The sequence below is a fragment of the Rhinopithecus bieti genome, unplaced genomic scaffold (genome assembly GCF_001698545.2).
Source record: "Rhinopithecus bieti isolate Rb0 unplaced genomic scaffold, ASM169854v2 scaffold_11380, whole genome shotgun sequence".
Lineage (NCBI taxonomy): Eukaryota > Metazoa > Chordata > Mammalia > Primates > Cercopithecidae > Rhinopithecus > Rhinopithecus bieti.
Window position 1 is genome coordinate 38,350 of NW_016807225.1, and position 16,624 is coordinate 54,973.

General features: G+C 47.3%; 1 protein-coding gene across 3 annotated transcripts in view; it reads left to right on the plus strand.

The window, feature by feature from the left end:
- ACOT6 (acyl-CoA thioesterase 6) overlaps positions 1 to 7,530 on the plus strand; it is a 9,339-nt gene extending 1,809 nt beyond the window's left edge. The window contains exons 2-4 of one of the 3 annotated variants that reach the window (XM_017880449.1): positions 502 to 964; positions 4,606 to 4,808; positions 6,876 to 7,530. In XM_017880449.1, coding sequence (XP_017735938.1) covers positions 508 to 964; positions 4,606 to 4,808; positions 6,876 to 7,481 — 1,266 coding nt within the window. In that variant the 5' untranslated portion in view covers positions 502 to 507 and the 3' untranslated portion in view covers positions 7,482 to 7,530. Of the gene's footprint in view, positions 1 to 501; positions 965 to 4,605; positions 4,809 to 6,875 lie in introns of those variants that run through there. The other 2 variants (XM_017880450.1, XM_017880451.1) reach the window with 2 other exon arrangements.
- Positions 7,531 to 16,624: the final 9,094 nt, after the last annotated feature.

Consider the following 16,624-nt stretch of genomic DNA (forward strand, 5'->3'; position numbering starts at 1 on the left):
GAGTTTTGCCCTTATTGCCCAGGCTGGAGTACAATGGTGCGATCTTGGCTCAATGCAACCTCTGCCTCCTGGGTTCAAGCAATTCTCCTGCCTCAGCCTCCCAAGTAGCCAAGATTACAGGCATGCGCCACCACATCTGGCTATTCTGTATTTTTGGTAGAGATGGGGTTTCCTTGTTTTGGTCAAGCTGGTCTCGAACTCCTAACCTCAGGTGTGATCCACCCACCTGGGCCTCCCAAAATTCTAGGATTACAGGCATGAGCCACTGCGCCCGGCCGGATTGGTCATTAACTCTTATTTCAACAGATACTCCTTCATTTGGGACACTGGTGTATTTGCACAAATTCTAGGCGCTCCACGCAGCGGCCTGGAGCCTGTCCCCAAGTCCAACCAATGGGAGTAGTGTTAAGGGCTCCGCCCTCGACTCCTTTCCAGCACTGGGCAAAGCCGCCAGGCCCGCCCACTGACTCCGCGGAGCTGAGTCGTCCCTGTTCTACCCAGGTAGGGATGGCAGCGACGCTGATCCTGGAGCCCGCGGACCGCTGCTGCTGGGACGAGCCCGTGCGCATCGCCGTGCGCGGCCTGGCCCCGGAACAGCGGGTCACGCTGCGCACGTCCCTGCACGACGAGAAGGGCGCGCTCTTCCGGGCCCACGCGCGCTACCGCGCCGACGCCCGCGGCGAGCTGGACCTGGAGCGCGCGCCCTCGCTGGGCGGCAGCTTCGCAGGGCTCGAGCCCATGGGGCTGCTCTGGGCGTTGAAGCCCGAGAAAGCCTTGGTGCGGCTGGTGAAGCGCGACGTGCGGACGCCCTTCGCCGTGGAGCTGGAAGTGCTGGACGGTCACGACCCTGAGCCCGGGCGGCTGCTGTGCCGGGCGCAGAACAAGCGCGACTTCCTCCAGCCGGGGGTGCGGCGCGAGCCGGTGCGCGCGGGCCGGGTGCGCGCCGCGCTCTTCCTGCCGCCGGGTAAGTATTCTGCCCAAAACTTGGTCGAGCTCTGCGACCCCCACCTCCCCCTTTCCTGTCCTGAGAATCACGTGATTGTGGAACATCCCTGAACTTTTTCCTTTGCTCCAGAGTCTGTCATGGATTCTGAGTCTCTGGGCTCCCACTGTTGCCCAGGTTGGAGTGCCGTGGCTGGATCGTAGTTCACACTGCAGCCTCCAACTCCTGGGCTCAAATCTTCTCGCCTCAGCCTCTTGAGTAGCTGCTCCAGTCTTTTCCTTTTTAAGTTTCACATCCCTCCCTGGAGGCACTGCCACTTTAGCTCTGTGCTGAATAGTGCATTCAACTTATTATATATTTATTGAGAGCCACTATGTGCCAGCCATGTGGTTTTGTTTGAATACGATATGGGCAAAACCTTAAGCTGATGTGCAAGAATGATTTTTGCCTCAGTTCACATCAAACTTCCAAAGAAGCTAAAATCCACAATAGTGGCAATACCCTTTAATTGTTTAAAAACACACACAAAACTGTCTGACAGTGTTCTCCCGTCTATCATAAACATGCTGTACTTGGTTCTCAACCTGCAGTGATTTTGCCGCCTTCCCTGGAGGAAATTTGGCAATATCTGGAGACATTTGTGGTTGTCATACCTGAAGGGAGAGGTTCTATTGGCATCTAGCAGGCAGAGGCCAGGGATGCTGCTAAACATTCCACAATGCGCGGGACAGCCGCCAGAACAAAGAATTATCTTGCTCAAAATGTCTGTACTACTGAGGTTGAGGAACCCTAGTCTAAGTAAACACAAGATATTTGCTAGGTAAAGGTGGCCCAGAAAGAAGGCTCCTGATTAATCCCTTCTAACTAAATTCCTGACTTAAACCTCTACCATATAAAAATGCTGAGCCGGGCACAGTGGCTCAGGCCTGTAATCCCAGCACTTTGGGAGGCTGAGGTGGGCAGATCACTTGAGCCCAGGAGTTCAAGACCAGCCTGGGTAACATGGTGAAACTCTGTCTCTACAAAAAAAAAAAAAATTGAGGCAGGCATGGTGGTGCACGCCTGTAGTCTCAGCTGCTTGGGAGGCTGAGATGGGAGGATTGTTTGATATCAGGAAGTAGAGGTTGCAGTGAGCCGAGATCACGCCACTGCATTCCAGCCTGGACACCAGAGTGAAACCCTGCCTCAAACAGCAACAACAACAAAAAATTCTAGAGTTGCAACAGCACACAGAATCCTTAAACTGAATTCTGTGATAATTCTCCAAAACAAGAAAACTTGCTTTATTTTTATGGCTCTTCAGCAATTCTTAGCCTTAACTCATGGCTGCCCACTACACTGTGAATTCCTGGGGCTGGAATTGGGTCTTACAGATTTCTAAATATCCATGTTCCTAGAGGCTTTTGCAAGGTTATAGTAGGAGTTCAATAAATCATAGTGTCTGGGCCAGGCACAGTGGCTTACACCTGTAATCCTAGCACTTTGGGAGGCTGAGGTGGGTGGATCACTTGAGGCCAGGAATTCAAGACCAGCCTGGCCAACATGGCAAAACCCTACTTCCACTAATAATATAATACAAAAAAATTAGCCAGGCATAGTGGCTCACACATGTAGTCCCAGCTACTAGGGAGGCTGAGGTGAGAGAATCACTTGAACCTGGGAGGCCGAGGTTGCAGTGAGCCAAGAACATGCCACTACACTTCAGCCTAGGCAACAGAGCGAGACCCTGTCTCAAAAAAAAAAAAAAAAAAAAAAAAAAAAAATGACTAAGAATCAACTAAAACCTTTCATTAAAAACAAACAAGGCGGCCAGGCGCAGTGGCTAATGCCTCTAATCCCAGCACTTTGGGAGGCCGAGGTGGGTGGATCACGAGGTCAGGAGTTCAAAACCAGCCTGGCGAAGATGGTGAAACCCCGTCTCTACTAAAAATACAAAAAATTAGCCGGGTGTGGTGGCGGGCGCCTGTAATCCCAGCTACTTGGGAGGCTGAGGCAGGAGAATTACTTGAACTCGGGAGGCAGAGGTTGCAGTGAGCCGAGAGCACACCACATCACTCCAGCCTGGGCAACAGAGAGAGACTCTGTCTGATAGAAAACAAAAAACAAACGAAACAAAAAGAAACAAACAAGGCTGGGCGCAGTGGCTCACGCCTGTAAGCCCAACACTTCGGGAGGCTGAGGCAGGTGGATCACCTGAGGTCGGGAGTTTGAGACCAGCCTGACCAACATGGTGAAACCCCATCTCTACTAAAAATACAAAATTTGCCCGGTGTGGTGGCACATACCTGTAATCCCAACTACTTGGGAGGCTGAGGCAGGAGAATCGCTTGAACCTAGGGGGAAGACAGAGGTTGCAGTGAGGTGAGATCGCACCATTGCACTGCAGCCTGGGCAACAAGAGTGAAACCCTGTCTCAAAAAAAACAAAAACAAAAAAACAAGCAAAAAAAACCAGGCTGAGTGCAGTGGCTCACACTTAAAATCCCAGAACTTGAAGAGGCCAAGGTGGGAGCATTGCGGTGGGAGGATTGCTTGAGGCCAGGAGTTCGAGACTAGCCCAGGCAGCATAGTGAGACCCTGTTTCTACAAAAAGTTAAAAATGGGGCCTAGCTATTTGGGAGGGTAGCTACTTGAGGCTGGAGGGTCACTCGAGCCCAGGGATTCAAGGTTACAGTGATCTACAGGCTACAGTGCAGTGGTGTGATCATAGCTCACCACAAACTGGAACTCTTGGGCTCAGATGATCCTCCCGCCTCTGCCTCCTGAGTAGCTAAGACTATAGGCATGTGCCATCATGCCCAACTAGTTTTTTAAAATTTTTGTAGAGACAGGGGTCTTGTTATGTTGCCCAGGCTGGTCTTGAATTCCCGGCCTCAAGTGATCCTCTTATCTTGACCTCCCAGAGCACTGAGATTATAAGCATGAACCACCACGCCTGGCCTCATTATGTTATTTCTAACTTGGTTTATTTTTGTTTGTGAAAATAATTTCTATTATTATTATTATTACTATTATTTTTGAGACAGAGTCTCGCTCTGTCGCCCAGGCTGGAGTGCAGTGGTGTGATAATAATTTATATCATTAAAAATGTTTAGGCTGGTTGCGGTGGCTCATGCTTGTAATTCCAGCACTTTGGGAGGCCAAGGTGGGCAGATCACCTGAGGTCAGGAGTTCAAGACCAGCCTGGCCAACATGGCAAAACCCATCTCTACTAAAAATACAAAAAAATTAGTCGGGTGTCTGGTGCATGCCTGTAATTCCAGCTACTTGGGAGGCTGAGGCAGGAGTATTGCTTGAACCCAGGAGGCAGAGGTTGCAGTGAACCAAGATTATGTCACTGCACTTCAGCCTGGGCGACAGAATGAGAATGTCAAAAAAAAATTAACTTCAATACCTTTTGGCGTACAAGTGGTTTGGGGTTACATGGACGAACTGTACAGTGATGAACGCTGAGATTTTAGTGCACCTGTCACCTGAGTAGTATACATTGTACCCAATATGCAGTTTTTTATCCCTCTATATTATTATTATTATTTGAGAAAATAAGATATTTTGTTCTTTTTCTGCCAATCTGTCTGCCCCCAATCTCCTTGGCTTCAAAAACTTGTTTGCTTGCTGTCTTTTGAGAATCTAAAGCTCCTTGTGATTTGTGGTGTTCTCCAGGCAAGGGGCCCTTTCCTGGGGTCATTGATCTGTTTGGGAGTGGCGGTGGCCTTTGTGAATACAGGGCCAGCCTCCTGGCTGGACACGGTTTTGCTGTGCTTGCCCTGGCTTATTTCAGATTTGAAGACCTCCCTGAAGATCTGAATGATGTACGTCTGGAGTACTTTGAAGAAGCCGCGGACTTTATGCTGCAGCATCCAGAGGTGTGTTCTGGTGATCACCTGAGTGTAGAAGAGAGGGGCTAGAGCTGACGCAGAGCTAAATCCAAAAGCCCTGCCAGAACACTGGGAACTAGAAACATGCCAGGAGATACCAAGTCTCCTCCAAAAGTTACTAGGATGGAAGCTGGGCATGGTGATGTGCACCTGTAGTCCCAGCTACCTGGGAGGCTGAGGGTGAGGGATTGCTTGACCCCAGGAGTTCAAGACCAGCCTGGGCAATATTTAGTGAGACCCGTGTCTCAAAAGAAGTATTTATACTAGGATTATTATTTCCATTTTCTCCCATCTCTCTCTAATCCCTTAAGACTTTACTATTTAGTTGTCTTTGTAATTGTGTACCAAAATTCAAAGAGCACAGGACTAAAATGATTTCTGGCTCTGTGTCTACCACAGAGTGGCCTTATGATTCTGAATAAGGCAGTTACTTTCTCTGGAGTTCAATTTTCCTCCTTAATAAGATTAACGTAAATGTATATAGAGAAAATGACCATAAAGAGATATTTTTTGAGACAACTGGAGACATTTGAATAAGAATGGTATATTTGATTATATGAAGTAATCATTATTAATTTTGTTGGGTATGATAATGGTATTATGGTTTTGTACAGAAAGTCCTTATCTGATAACAGAAATAATCAATTAATTAAAACATTTTGGCCAGATGCAGTGGCTCACGTCTGTAATCCCAGCACTTTGGGAGGCTGAGGCGGGCAGATCACCTGAGGTCAGGAGTTTGAGACCAACCTGGCCAACATGGTGAAAGCCCGTCTCTACTAAAAATACAAAAATTAGTTGGGCATGGTGGTGCACACCTGTAATCCCAGCTACTCAGGAGGCTGAGGCAGGATAATTGCTTGAACCCAGGAGGCAGAGGTTGCAGTGAGTCGAGATTATACCATTGTACTCCAGACTAGGCAACAAGAGTTAAACCCCATCTCAAAAAAAAAAAAAAACAAAAACCCAACAACCACAACAACAAAAAATTTTGGTATAACTAAAAATTGAATGGTATATACTCTTTGTTATCATCCAAGTTTAAAGAGACCCAGACATTCTAATGTTAAGATACAAGATGTTCTTCAGGGTTCTCTCCCCTATAACCCCCAATGCTCTTGGGATCTGGCACCCCAGAATTCTCTGCCAAACAGCTCTGATCCTGCTTCCAGGCCCTAAGCCTCTTTTCTGGGTTCGTCAGTGTGTATACACCTAGGCCTTAAACATGCAGGCTAGGGTGTCCACACACATGTATGAGAGGCCCCTTAAGGTCCATGAAGGAGCCAGTGATGGAAGAGAAGGAGTGTGGTACAGGGCCCAGGGGCAGGCCTCTCCTGTATGTCACGTTCCAGTATAGAACTCCAGTGGATTCCAAGATTTTAAATTTGAGCCTGACCTTATGAATTGTTATGGTGGTATATTTATCAAGGCAGGAGAAAATAATATACTGTATTTAACAGTTTGTTCATTTGATTTATAATTTTGAAATATTTAGGTATCAGGTGTCTGGGCCTCTGTGTATACCCCTGACCCAGCCCTCATAAATATTAGGGGATGATCCATTACTAGGAAATCAGTTGATTTGCTTATTAGAAGACATATTTGAACTTTTCAGATTGTTGGATAAGGAAGGAAAGCAAATGATAGTTAAGAAAGCTACTGGCAGGGCACGGTGGCTCATGCCTATAATCCCAGCACTTTGGGAGGTCAAGGTGGGTGGATCACTTGAGGTCAGAAGTTTGAGACCAGCCTGGCCAACATGGTGAAACCCTGTCTCTACTAAAATACAAAAATTAGCCGGGTGTGGTGGCAGGCACCTGTAATCCCAGCTACTTGGGAGGCTAAGGCAGGAGAATCGCTTGAACCCGGGAGGTGGAAGTTGCAGTGAGCCAAGATTGCACCACTGCACTCCAGCCTGGGCGACAGAGCGAGACTCCATCTCAAAAAAGAAAAAAAAAAAAGAAAGAAAGAAAGCTACTTGGAGAATGTAAAATCACTGTCTGTGTCCTCCATTTGTGAACTCTAAGCTTGTTTCCTTCTCTTTTTCCTCAACAGGTGAAAGGTCCTAGTATTGGGCTTCTTGGATTTTCTAAAGGAGGTGACCTGTGTCTCTCAATGGCTTCTTTCTTGAAGGGCATCACAGCCACTGTACTTATCAATGCCTGTGTAGCCAACACAGTAACTCCTCTACATTACAAGGATATGATTATTCCTAAACTTGTCGATGATCTAGGAAAAGTAAAAATCACTAAGTCAGGATTTCTCACTTTTATGGACACTTGGAGCAATCCACTGGAGGAACGCAATCACCAAAGTCTTATTCCATTGGAAAAGGCCCAGGGGCCCTTCTTGTTTATTGTTGGCATGGATGATCAAAACTGGAAGAGTGAATTCTATGCTCAGATAGCCTCTGAAAGGCTACAAGCTCATGGGAAAGAAAGACCCCAGATAATCTGTTACCCAGAAACAGGTCACTGTATTGACCCACCTTATTTTCCTCCTTCTAGAGCCTCTGTGCATGCTGTTTTGGGTGAGGCAATATTCTATGGAGGTGAGCCAAAGGCTCACTCAAAGGCACAGGTAGATGCCTGGCAGCAAATTCAAACTTTCTTCCGTAAACATCTCAATGGTAAAAAATGTGTCAAGCACAGCAAAATATAACATTGTAGCCACAGACCAGATACCATTAATAAAAATCCTATTCATACAACTCGTGTTGGCCTTCCTTCCTTCCTTCCTTCCTTCCTTCCTTCCTTCCTTCCTTCCTTCCTTCCTTCCCTCCCTCCCTCCCTTCCTCCCTTGTCTCACTGTGTCACATAGGCTGGAGTACAGTGGAGTCATCTCAGCTCACTGTAACCTCCACCTCCCAGGTCCAAACTATTCTCTGCCCTCAGCCTCCAGAGTAGCTGGGATTACAGGCACACGCCACAGCACCCAGCTAATTTTTGTATTTTTAGTAGAGACAAGGTTTCGCCATGTTGGCCAGGCTGGTCTTGAACTCCTGGCTTCAGGTGATCTGCCCACCTCAGCCTCCCAAAGTGCTGGGATTACAGGTATAAGCCACCACACCCAGCCTGTGTTGGGTTTCCCAGAGCCCGTAGCAACCTTTTTTGTGACGAAGCAACCATCTCAGCTTCTTTGTCTGGTTCTCCCTGATTCTCAACCTTTGCAACCTGCCTGCCTTCACTGCTGGGTCCACATCGGCTTAACCCTGATCTTATTTGTAGGACTGGTCTTCACCTTAAGCAAGAGAAATGTAAGAAGTGCTTTCCCAATTCCCAGTTGCTGGCCCAGCTTTGGGCTCGTGTCCCCTTTTTGAGGACTGACCTTTGGTATTGCTCTGGAGTCTCATATCCCCTTTGGCCCTAACTGACCATGTCTGAGTCTTGGGAACCTGCCCACACGAATGCCTTAAGGAATGGACTCTGCCTCATTCTCTGTCTCTCTTTTTTTTTTTTTTTTTTTTTTTTTGAGATGGAGTCTCGCTTTTGTTGCCCAGGCTGGAGTGCAATGGTATGAGCTTGGCTCACTGCAACCTCCGCCCACCAGGTTCAAGTGATTCTCCTGCCTCAGCCTCCCAAGTAGCTGGGACCACAGGCTTGTGCTACCATGCCCAGCTAATTTTTGTATTTTCAGTAGAGATGGGGTTTCACCATGTTGGCCAGGCTAGTCTCGAACTCCTGATGTCAGGTGATCCACCCACCTCAGCCTCCCAAAGTGCTGGGATTACAGGTCTGAACCACAACGCCCGGCTCTACCTCATTCTTGCCCATACACATTGCTGAACGTTTACTCAAGACTTCTCCCTGGGCTGGGCGTGGTGGCTCATGCCTGTAGTCCCAGCACTTTGGGAGGCCGAGGCATGTGGATCACCTGAGGTCAGGATTTCAAGACCAGCCTGGCCAATATGATGAACTGATGAAACCTAGTGTCTACTGAAAATACAAAAAATTAGCCGGGCAAGGTGGCGGGCGCCTGTAATCCCAGCTACTTGGGAGGCTGAGGCAGGAGAATCGCTTGAACTCAGGAGGTGGAGGTTGCAGTGAGCCAAGATCGCGCCACTGCACTCCAGCCTGGGCAACAAGAGCAAAACTCTGTCTCAAAAAACAAAAACACTTGTCTCTGAACCCCAATCTGAAGACCAGGAGCATTATACCTGTGGATATACTTACTTTAAGTTTGCCAGGGGATTCCCAGTCACTGTGTGGTCATTGCTTGCCTGGAGGAATGCCTTGCTGCCAAGATTTTCAGGACAATACTTTGCAGGCCATGGCCTTCATCTTTGATGTCATGTTATACCTACCAAATCGGACTTCATCCCACAACCATCTAGTCCAAGTACCCTCATACTGAGAAGGACTGGGACCTGTCTGCCTCAACCCACTACAATATACTGGGAACTATCTAGAGTCATAACAGACCAGAGCAGAGAGTCTTCTTTGAGCATAAAAAGGTTTTCCTGTGATTTCATGGCGCATCCCATGATTTTCTGAGGACGTACAAAATCCTTCACCAATTTGAGTCTATCCAAGCAAGTGCCCATTAGATCTTAACGATGAAAAGAAAAGTTCCTTAGAGGTAACTTAATTTTGATCAGTTGTTAAACGCTGTGTTGAGTATAGTCATTCACCATGTAGTATAATTTTCCTTTCCTTTTCCTTCCCTTTTCTTTTCTCTTCTCTTCTTTCCTCTTCTCTTCTCTTCTCTTCTCTTCTCTTCTCTTCTCTTCTCTTTTCTTTCTTCAGTCTCACTCTGTCATCCAGGCTGGAATATAGTGCCATGATCACGGCTCACTGCAGCCTCAACCTCCTGGTCTCAAATGATCCTCTCACCTCAACTTCCCGAGTGGCTGAGACTACAGGCATGCACCACCACACCTGGCTAACTTTTTATTTTTTGTAGAGATGGGGTCTCATTGTGTTTCCCAGGCTGGTCTCCAACTCCTGGGCTCAAGCGAACTGTCCCCCTAGGCCTCCCAAAGTGCTGGTATTACAGGCGTGCGCCACTGCCCCTGGACTGTGTAGTCTAATTTTCTATGATATGAATTCTGGGAGCCTGTGCTTTAACTCACTCTCAAGTGGATCTGCTACTATAGAGATGCTTTTGGGGTGTGAGATCACAGGAGGAAGATAGGAAAGTGACAGGGAGGATGAGAAAGCAAAGGCCAAAAAGGTAGTCCCAGAAGTCATGCAGGAGGATGATGACTCTACATCTGTATGTATTAAAGCACTAGGGCAGGACAGCCCTAGACCTCAATTTCTTCCTTACAGATAAAGCAACCTAGAAATGGCATACACTGACTAAAGATATTTGCTTGCTTTTCCCTGAGAGGTGACTGTATGTGGCCACCTGTCTCCAAGATTTTTTTTTTTTTTTTTTGAGATCGAGTTTCGCTGTTGTTGCCCAGCCTGGAGTACAGTGGTACAATCTCAGCTCACTGCAACCTCTGCCTCCCGGGTTCAAGTGATTCTCCTGCCTCAGCCTCCCTAGTAGCTGGGATTACAGGCATGCACCACCATGCCCGGCTAATTTTGTATTTTTTCAGTAGATACTGAGTTTCACCATGTTGGTCAGGCTGATCTCGAAATCCTGACCTCAGGTGATCCACTCGCCTCAGCCTCCCAAAGTGCTGGGATTACAGGCATGAGCCACCATGCCCAGCCTTATAGTGGTTTATGCAAAGAAGGAAACCTAATTAGTTATGCAAAATTTACAACTTTCATAAAATAAAAGCCAAACTTAGAAATCAGTTTCTTCCAAAGATAGTCGTACTAAGAAACATTAAATGATATAAAGGATGGCCGGGTGCGGTGGCTCAAGCCTGTAATCCCAGCACTTTGGGAGGCCGAGACGGGCGGATCACGAGGTCAGGAGATCAAGACCATCCTGGCTAACATGGTGAAACCCCGTCTCTACTAAAATACAAAAAACTAGCCGGGCGAGGTGGCGGGCGCCTGTAGTCCCAGCTACTCGGGAGGCTGAGGCAGGAGAATGGCGTGAACCCAGGAGGCGGAGCTTGCAGTGAGCTGAGATCTGGCCACTGCACTCCAGCCAGGGCGACAGAGCAAGACTCCGTCTCAAAAATATAATAATAATAAATAAGATATAAAGGATGGTGCTATAGTTTAGATGTTGTCCTCTCCAAATCCCATGTTGAAATTTGATCCCCAGGTGGGCATGGTGGCTCATGCCTGTAATCCCAACACTTTGAGAGGCTCAGGTAGGAGGATTGCTCAAGGCCAGGAGTTTGAGACCAGCTTGAGCAAAGTAGCAAGACCCTGTTTCTACTAAAAATGTTTTTAAAATTAACCAGGCATGGTAGCGAACACCTGTAGTCCCAGCTACTTGGGAGGCTGAGGCAGGAGGATTGGTTGAGCCCAGGAATTCTAGCTATGATGATGCCACTGCATTCCAGCCTAGGTGACAGAGCAAGATCCTATCTCTAAAAAATAAAGAGAAATTTGAATCCCAGTGTTGGAGGTGGGGCCTAATGAGTGGTGTTTGGGTCATGAGGGCCAACCCCTCAGGAATGTCTTGGTGCAGTCCTCTCTGTGAGTTCCCCACAAGAGTTCCCCTGAGAGCTGATCGTGAAAAAGAGCCTGGCACTTCCTTCCCCTCTTTCCTGCTTCTCTCTAGCCATGTGATCTGCACACACTAGGGCTCTGTCCCTTCTGTGGTGAGGGGAAGCAGTCTCAAGCCCTTACCGCAAGCAGATGCTGGCACTGCGCTTCTTGTACAGCCTGCAGAACCGTGAGCCAAATAAACCTCTTTTTGACCAGGGCCAGTGGCTTGTGCCTGTAATCCCAACATTTTGGGAGGTTGAGGCGGGAGGATTGCTTGGTACCAGGAGTTTAAGACCAGCCTAGACAACATAGTGAAACCCCATTTCTACAAATTTTTTTTTTTTTTTTGACACTGCATCTTGCTCTGTTGCCCAGGCTGGAGTGCAGTGGTGCAATCTTGGCTTACTGCAACCTCTGTCTCCCAGATTCAGGCGATTCTCCTGCCTCAGCCTCCCGAGGAGCTGGGATTACAGGCGCCTGTCACCACGCGGGTAATTTTTGTATTTTTAGTAGAGATGGGGGTTTCACCATGTTGCCCAGGCTGGTCTCAAACTCCTGACTGCAGGTGATCCACCTGCCTCGGCCTCCCAAATTGCTGGGATTACAGGTGTAAGCCAACATGCCCTGCCCCCCCAAAATTTTTAAAATAAAAATTAGCCAGGTGCAGTGGTACCCACTTGTAGTCCCATCTACTCAGGATGCTGAGGTGGGAGAACAACTTTAGTGTAGGAGGACAAGGCTACAGTGAACCATGATCATACCACTGCACTCCATCCAGCCTGGGTGACAAGAGCAAGACTGCTCCCCGCCACCACAACAAAAAAACCTCTTTTTAAAATAACTCTTCTTTATAGCAACACAAATGCACAAAGACAGGTAATATCTTCGAGGATGCTTCTACAGTAGACGTAAATCCCAGCCGAATCCAGGCTCACACAGTTTAGTAAGGAGTGCAGCCTGGGGTTTCTGTCTATATGCCTCATCTATGAAATGGGCATAATAATAGTAGCTACTTTATGGGGCTGTTGTGATTAAATTAGACAATGCATGTAAAGTACTTAACATACTTTACTTTTCAAATACAGGTAGACTTTGTTTTATTGGGCTTTGCTTTATTACATTTTCCACAAGTTAAAGGTCTGTGACAACCCTGTGTCAAGAAAGTCTATCAGCACCATTTTCAACAACTTGTGCTCGCTTTGTGTCTCTGTGTCTTCTTTCTTTTTTTTTTTTTTTTTTTTGGACGGAGTCTCGCTCTGCCGCCCAGGCTGGAGTGCAGTGGCCGGATCTCAGCTCACTGCAAGCTCCGCCTCCCGGGTTCCCGCCATTCTCCTGCCTCAGCCTCCCGAGTAGCTGGGACTACAGGCGCCTGCCAGGTCGCCCGGCTAGTTTTGTATTTTAGTAGAGACGGGGTTTCACCATGTTAGCCAGGATGGTCTCGATCTCCTGACCTCGTGATCCGCCCGTCTCGGCCTCCCAAAGTGCTGGGATTACAGGCTTGAGCCACCGCGCCCGGCGTGTCTCTGTGTCACATCTGGTAATTCTCACAATACTTCGGTCTTTTCATTATTATTTATTTATTTATTTGTTTATTTATTTATTTATATTTGAGATGGAGTCTTGCTCTGTTGCCAGGCTGGAGTGCAGTGGTGTGATCTCGGCTCACTGCAACCTCCGTCTCCTGGATGCAAGCGATTCTCCTACCTCAGCATCCCAAGTAGCTGGGACTTACAGGTGCCCGCCACCACACCCAGCTAATTTTTGTATTTTTAGTAGAGATGGGTTTTCAACATGTTGGCCAGGATGGTCTCAATCTCTTGACCTTGTGATCTGCCCGCCTTGGCCTCTCAAAGTGCTGGGATTACAGGTGTGAGCCACTGCACCAGGCCTATTTTATTTATTTTATTTTTTGGATGGACTCTTGTCACTCAGGCAGGAGTGCAGTGGCATGATCTCGGCTCACTGCAACCTCCGTCTCCTGGGTTCGAGGCTGAGGCTGCCTCAGCCTCCCGAGTACCTGGGATTACAGGTTCATGCCACCATGCTCAGCTAATTTTTATATTTTTAGTAGAGACAGGGTTTCACCATGTTGGCCAGTCTGGTCTCAAACTCCTGACCTCAGGTGCTCTGCCAGCCTCGGCCTCCCAAAGTGCTGGGATTACAGGCATGAGCGACCATGTCCAGCCTTTTTCATTATTATTATATCTGTTACGGTGATCTTTGATGTTACTCCTGTAATTGTTTTGGGGCTCCAAAAACTGCACCCACATAAGATGGTGAACTTAATAAATGTTGTGTGTGTTCTGACTGTTCCACCAACTGGCCTTTCCCATCTGTTTCCCTCTCCTCAGGCTTCCCTATTCCCTGAGACAAAACAATATTGGAGTTAGGCCAATTAATAACCCTACAATGGCCTCTAAGTGTTCAACTGAAAGGAAGAGTCTCAGGTCTCTCACTTTAAATCAAAAGCTAGAAATGATGAAGCGTATGGAAAACCAAGATAGGCTGAAAGCCAGGCCTCTTCCCCCAAGCAGTTAGCCAAGTTGTGAGTGCAAAGGAAAAGTTCTTGAAGGCAATTAAAAGTCCTACTTAGGTGAACACAGTAAAACATCCTTATGGCTGATTTGGAGAAAGTTTTAGTGGTCTGGATAGAAGATCAAAGTAGCTACAACATTCCCTTCAGCTAAACGGCAGGGGTGTCCAATCTTTTGGCTTTCCTGGGCCACATTGGAAGAATAAGAATTGTCTCAGGTCACACATAATATACAACAACGCTAATAATAGCTGATGAGCTTTAAAAAACATCGCACAAAAATCTCATAATGTTTTAAGAAAGTTTACAAATTTGTGTTGGGCCACATTCAAAGCCATCCTGGGCTGCATGCAGCCCACAGGCTGTAGGTTGGGCAAGCTTAAGCTAAAGCCCAATCCAGAGCAAGGCCTTAACTCTCTCTTCAATTCTATGAAGGCTGGGAGAAGTTAGGAAGCTGCAGAAGAAAAGTTTGAAGCCAGCATATGTTGGCTTATTAAATTTAAGGAAAGAAGCCATCTCCATAACATTAAAGTGCAAGTTGGCCAGGTGTGATGGTGCATGCCGGCAGTCACAGCGGCTCTGGAGGCTGAGGAAGAAGGATCACTTGAGCCCAGAGGTTCAAAACCAGCCTGGGCAACATAGTAAGACCCTGTCTTTAAAAAAAAGTTCAAGGTGAACCAGCAAACGCTGACGTAGAAGCTGCAGCAAGTTATCCAGAAGATCTAGCTGAGATAACTGATGAAGGTGGCTACACTAAACCACTAAACAACAAACAGCCTATTTTTTTTTTTTTTGAGACGGAGTTTTGCTATTGTTGCCCAGGCTGGAGTGCAGTGGTGTGATCTTGGTTCATAGCAACCTCTGCCTCCCAGGTTCAAGTGATTCTCCTGCCTCAGCCTCCCGAGTAGCTGGGATTACAGACATGTGCCACCACACCCCGTTAATTTTTGTATTTTTAGTAGAGACAGGGTTTAGCCATGTTGGTCAGGCTAGTCTCGAACTCCTGATCTCAGGTGATCCACCCACCTCAGCCTCCCAAAGTGCTGGGATTACAGGTGTGAGCCACCGCGCCTGGCCAAAACAGACTTTCATAGTTAGTTAGAAGTCTATGCCTGGTGCAATTCTCTCACTCGACACAACAATCAACACAGAATACTTCTGTGACCAAATGTGGGAGGTTTCTCCCCACACACCACCAAGCAAACAGTTCTGCAGCAGACACCAGCTGGGTGTCCTCCAATTCAATTCTGACACAGTCTACCTGGAGATAACATCGGATCCCATAGGTTGAGGGGTAGGTCCCACAAGACCAGTCTCTTCCCACCAGTCTTAAGTCTAGGTTTTTGGAACTTCTGACCAACTGGCTTCACACTAGGGTTCCAATGACCCCCTCGTTGGGTTTGATTTGCTGGAGTGACTCACAGAACTTGGGAAACACTTCCACTCACTGGTTTACGATAAAGGATATTGCAAGTGATACTTATAAAGAGATGTGTAGGGAGAAGGGACACAGAGCTTCCATGTCTCCTCCCCAGGCATGTCACTCTCCAGGAACCTCCATGTGTTCAGCTATCCAGAAGATCTCTGAACCCATTTCTGGGTTTTTATGGAAGCCTCATCATCTAGGCACGATTGATTATATCGTTGGCTATTGGTGATCAGCTTAACCGTAACATTTTCCCTCCTCTCCAAGGTTTGGGAGGGTTACAATGGGGCTGAAAGTCCCAACAATTTTTTTTTTTTTTTTTTTTTTTTTTTTTTTGAGACGGAATCTTACTCTCCATTGCCTAGGCTGGAGGGCAGCGTTGTGATCTCGGCTCACTGCAAACTCCATCTCCTGGGTTCAAGCGATTCTCCTGCCTCAGCCTCCCGAGTAGCTGGGATTACAGGTGGGTGCCACCAAGTCTGGTTAATTTTTATATTTTTAGTAGAGATGGAGTCTCGCTATGTTAGCCAGGCTAGTCTCGAACTCCTGACCTCAAGTGATCTGCCCACCTTGGCCTCCCAAAGTGCTGGGATTATAGGCGTGAGCCACCGTATCTGACCTTCAACTCTTCAATCCTGCCTTGGTATTTCTGGTGACCAGCGCCATCCTAAAGCTACCTAGGGGCTGCCAGCCATCAATCAACTCATTAGCACAGTAAAGACAATACGTTGGAGATTCTAAAGCTTTTAGGAGTCGTATGTCACAAAACAAGATTACGACCAAATATATATTTCACAATATCACAGTCTTTTTTAAAATTTAAACAAAATTGATAGAGAGGGGATCTTGCTAGGTTGGCCAGGTTGGTCTTGAACTCAGCCTCAAGCAATCCTCCTACCTCAGCCTCCCAAAATACTAGGATTACAGGCATGAGCCAGTGTGCCCAACCCATAGTCTTATTTTTAAAAATAGCCACAGCCGCTGGGTGTGGTGGCTCACACCTGTAATCCCAGCACTTTGGGAGGCTGAGGCAGGCGTATCACCTGAAGTCAGGAGTTCGAGACCAGCCTGACCAACATGGAGAAACCCTGTCTCTACTAAAAGTGCAAAATTAGCCAGGCATGGTGGCACATGCCTGTAATCCCACCTACTTGGGAGGCTGGGGCAGGAGAATCACTTGAACCCAGGAGGTGGAGGTTCAGTGAGCTGAGATCAGGCCATGGCATTCCAGTGTGGGCAACAAGAGTGAAACTCTTATCTCAAAAAAAAAAAAAAAAAAAAA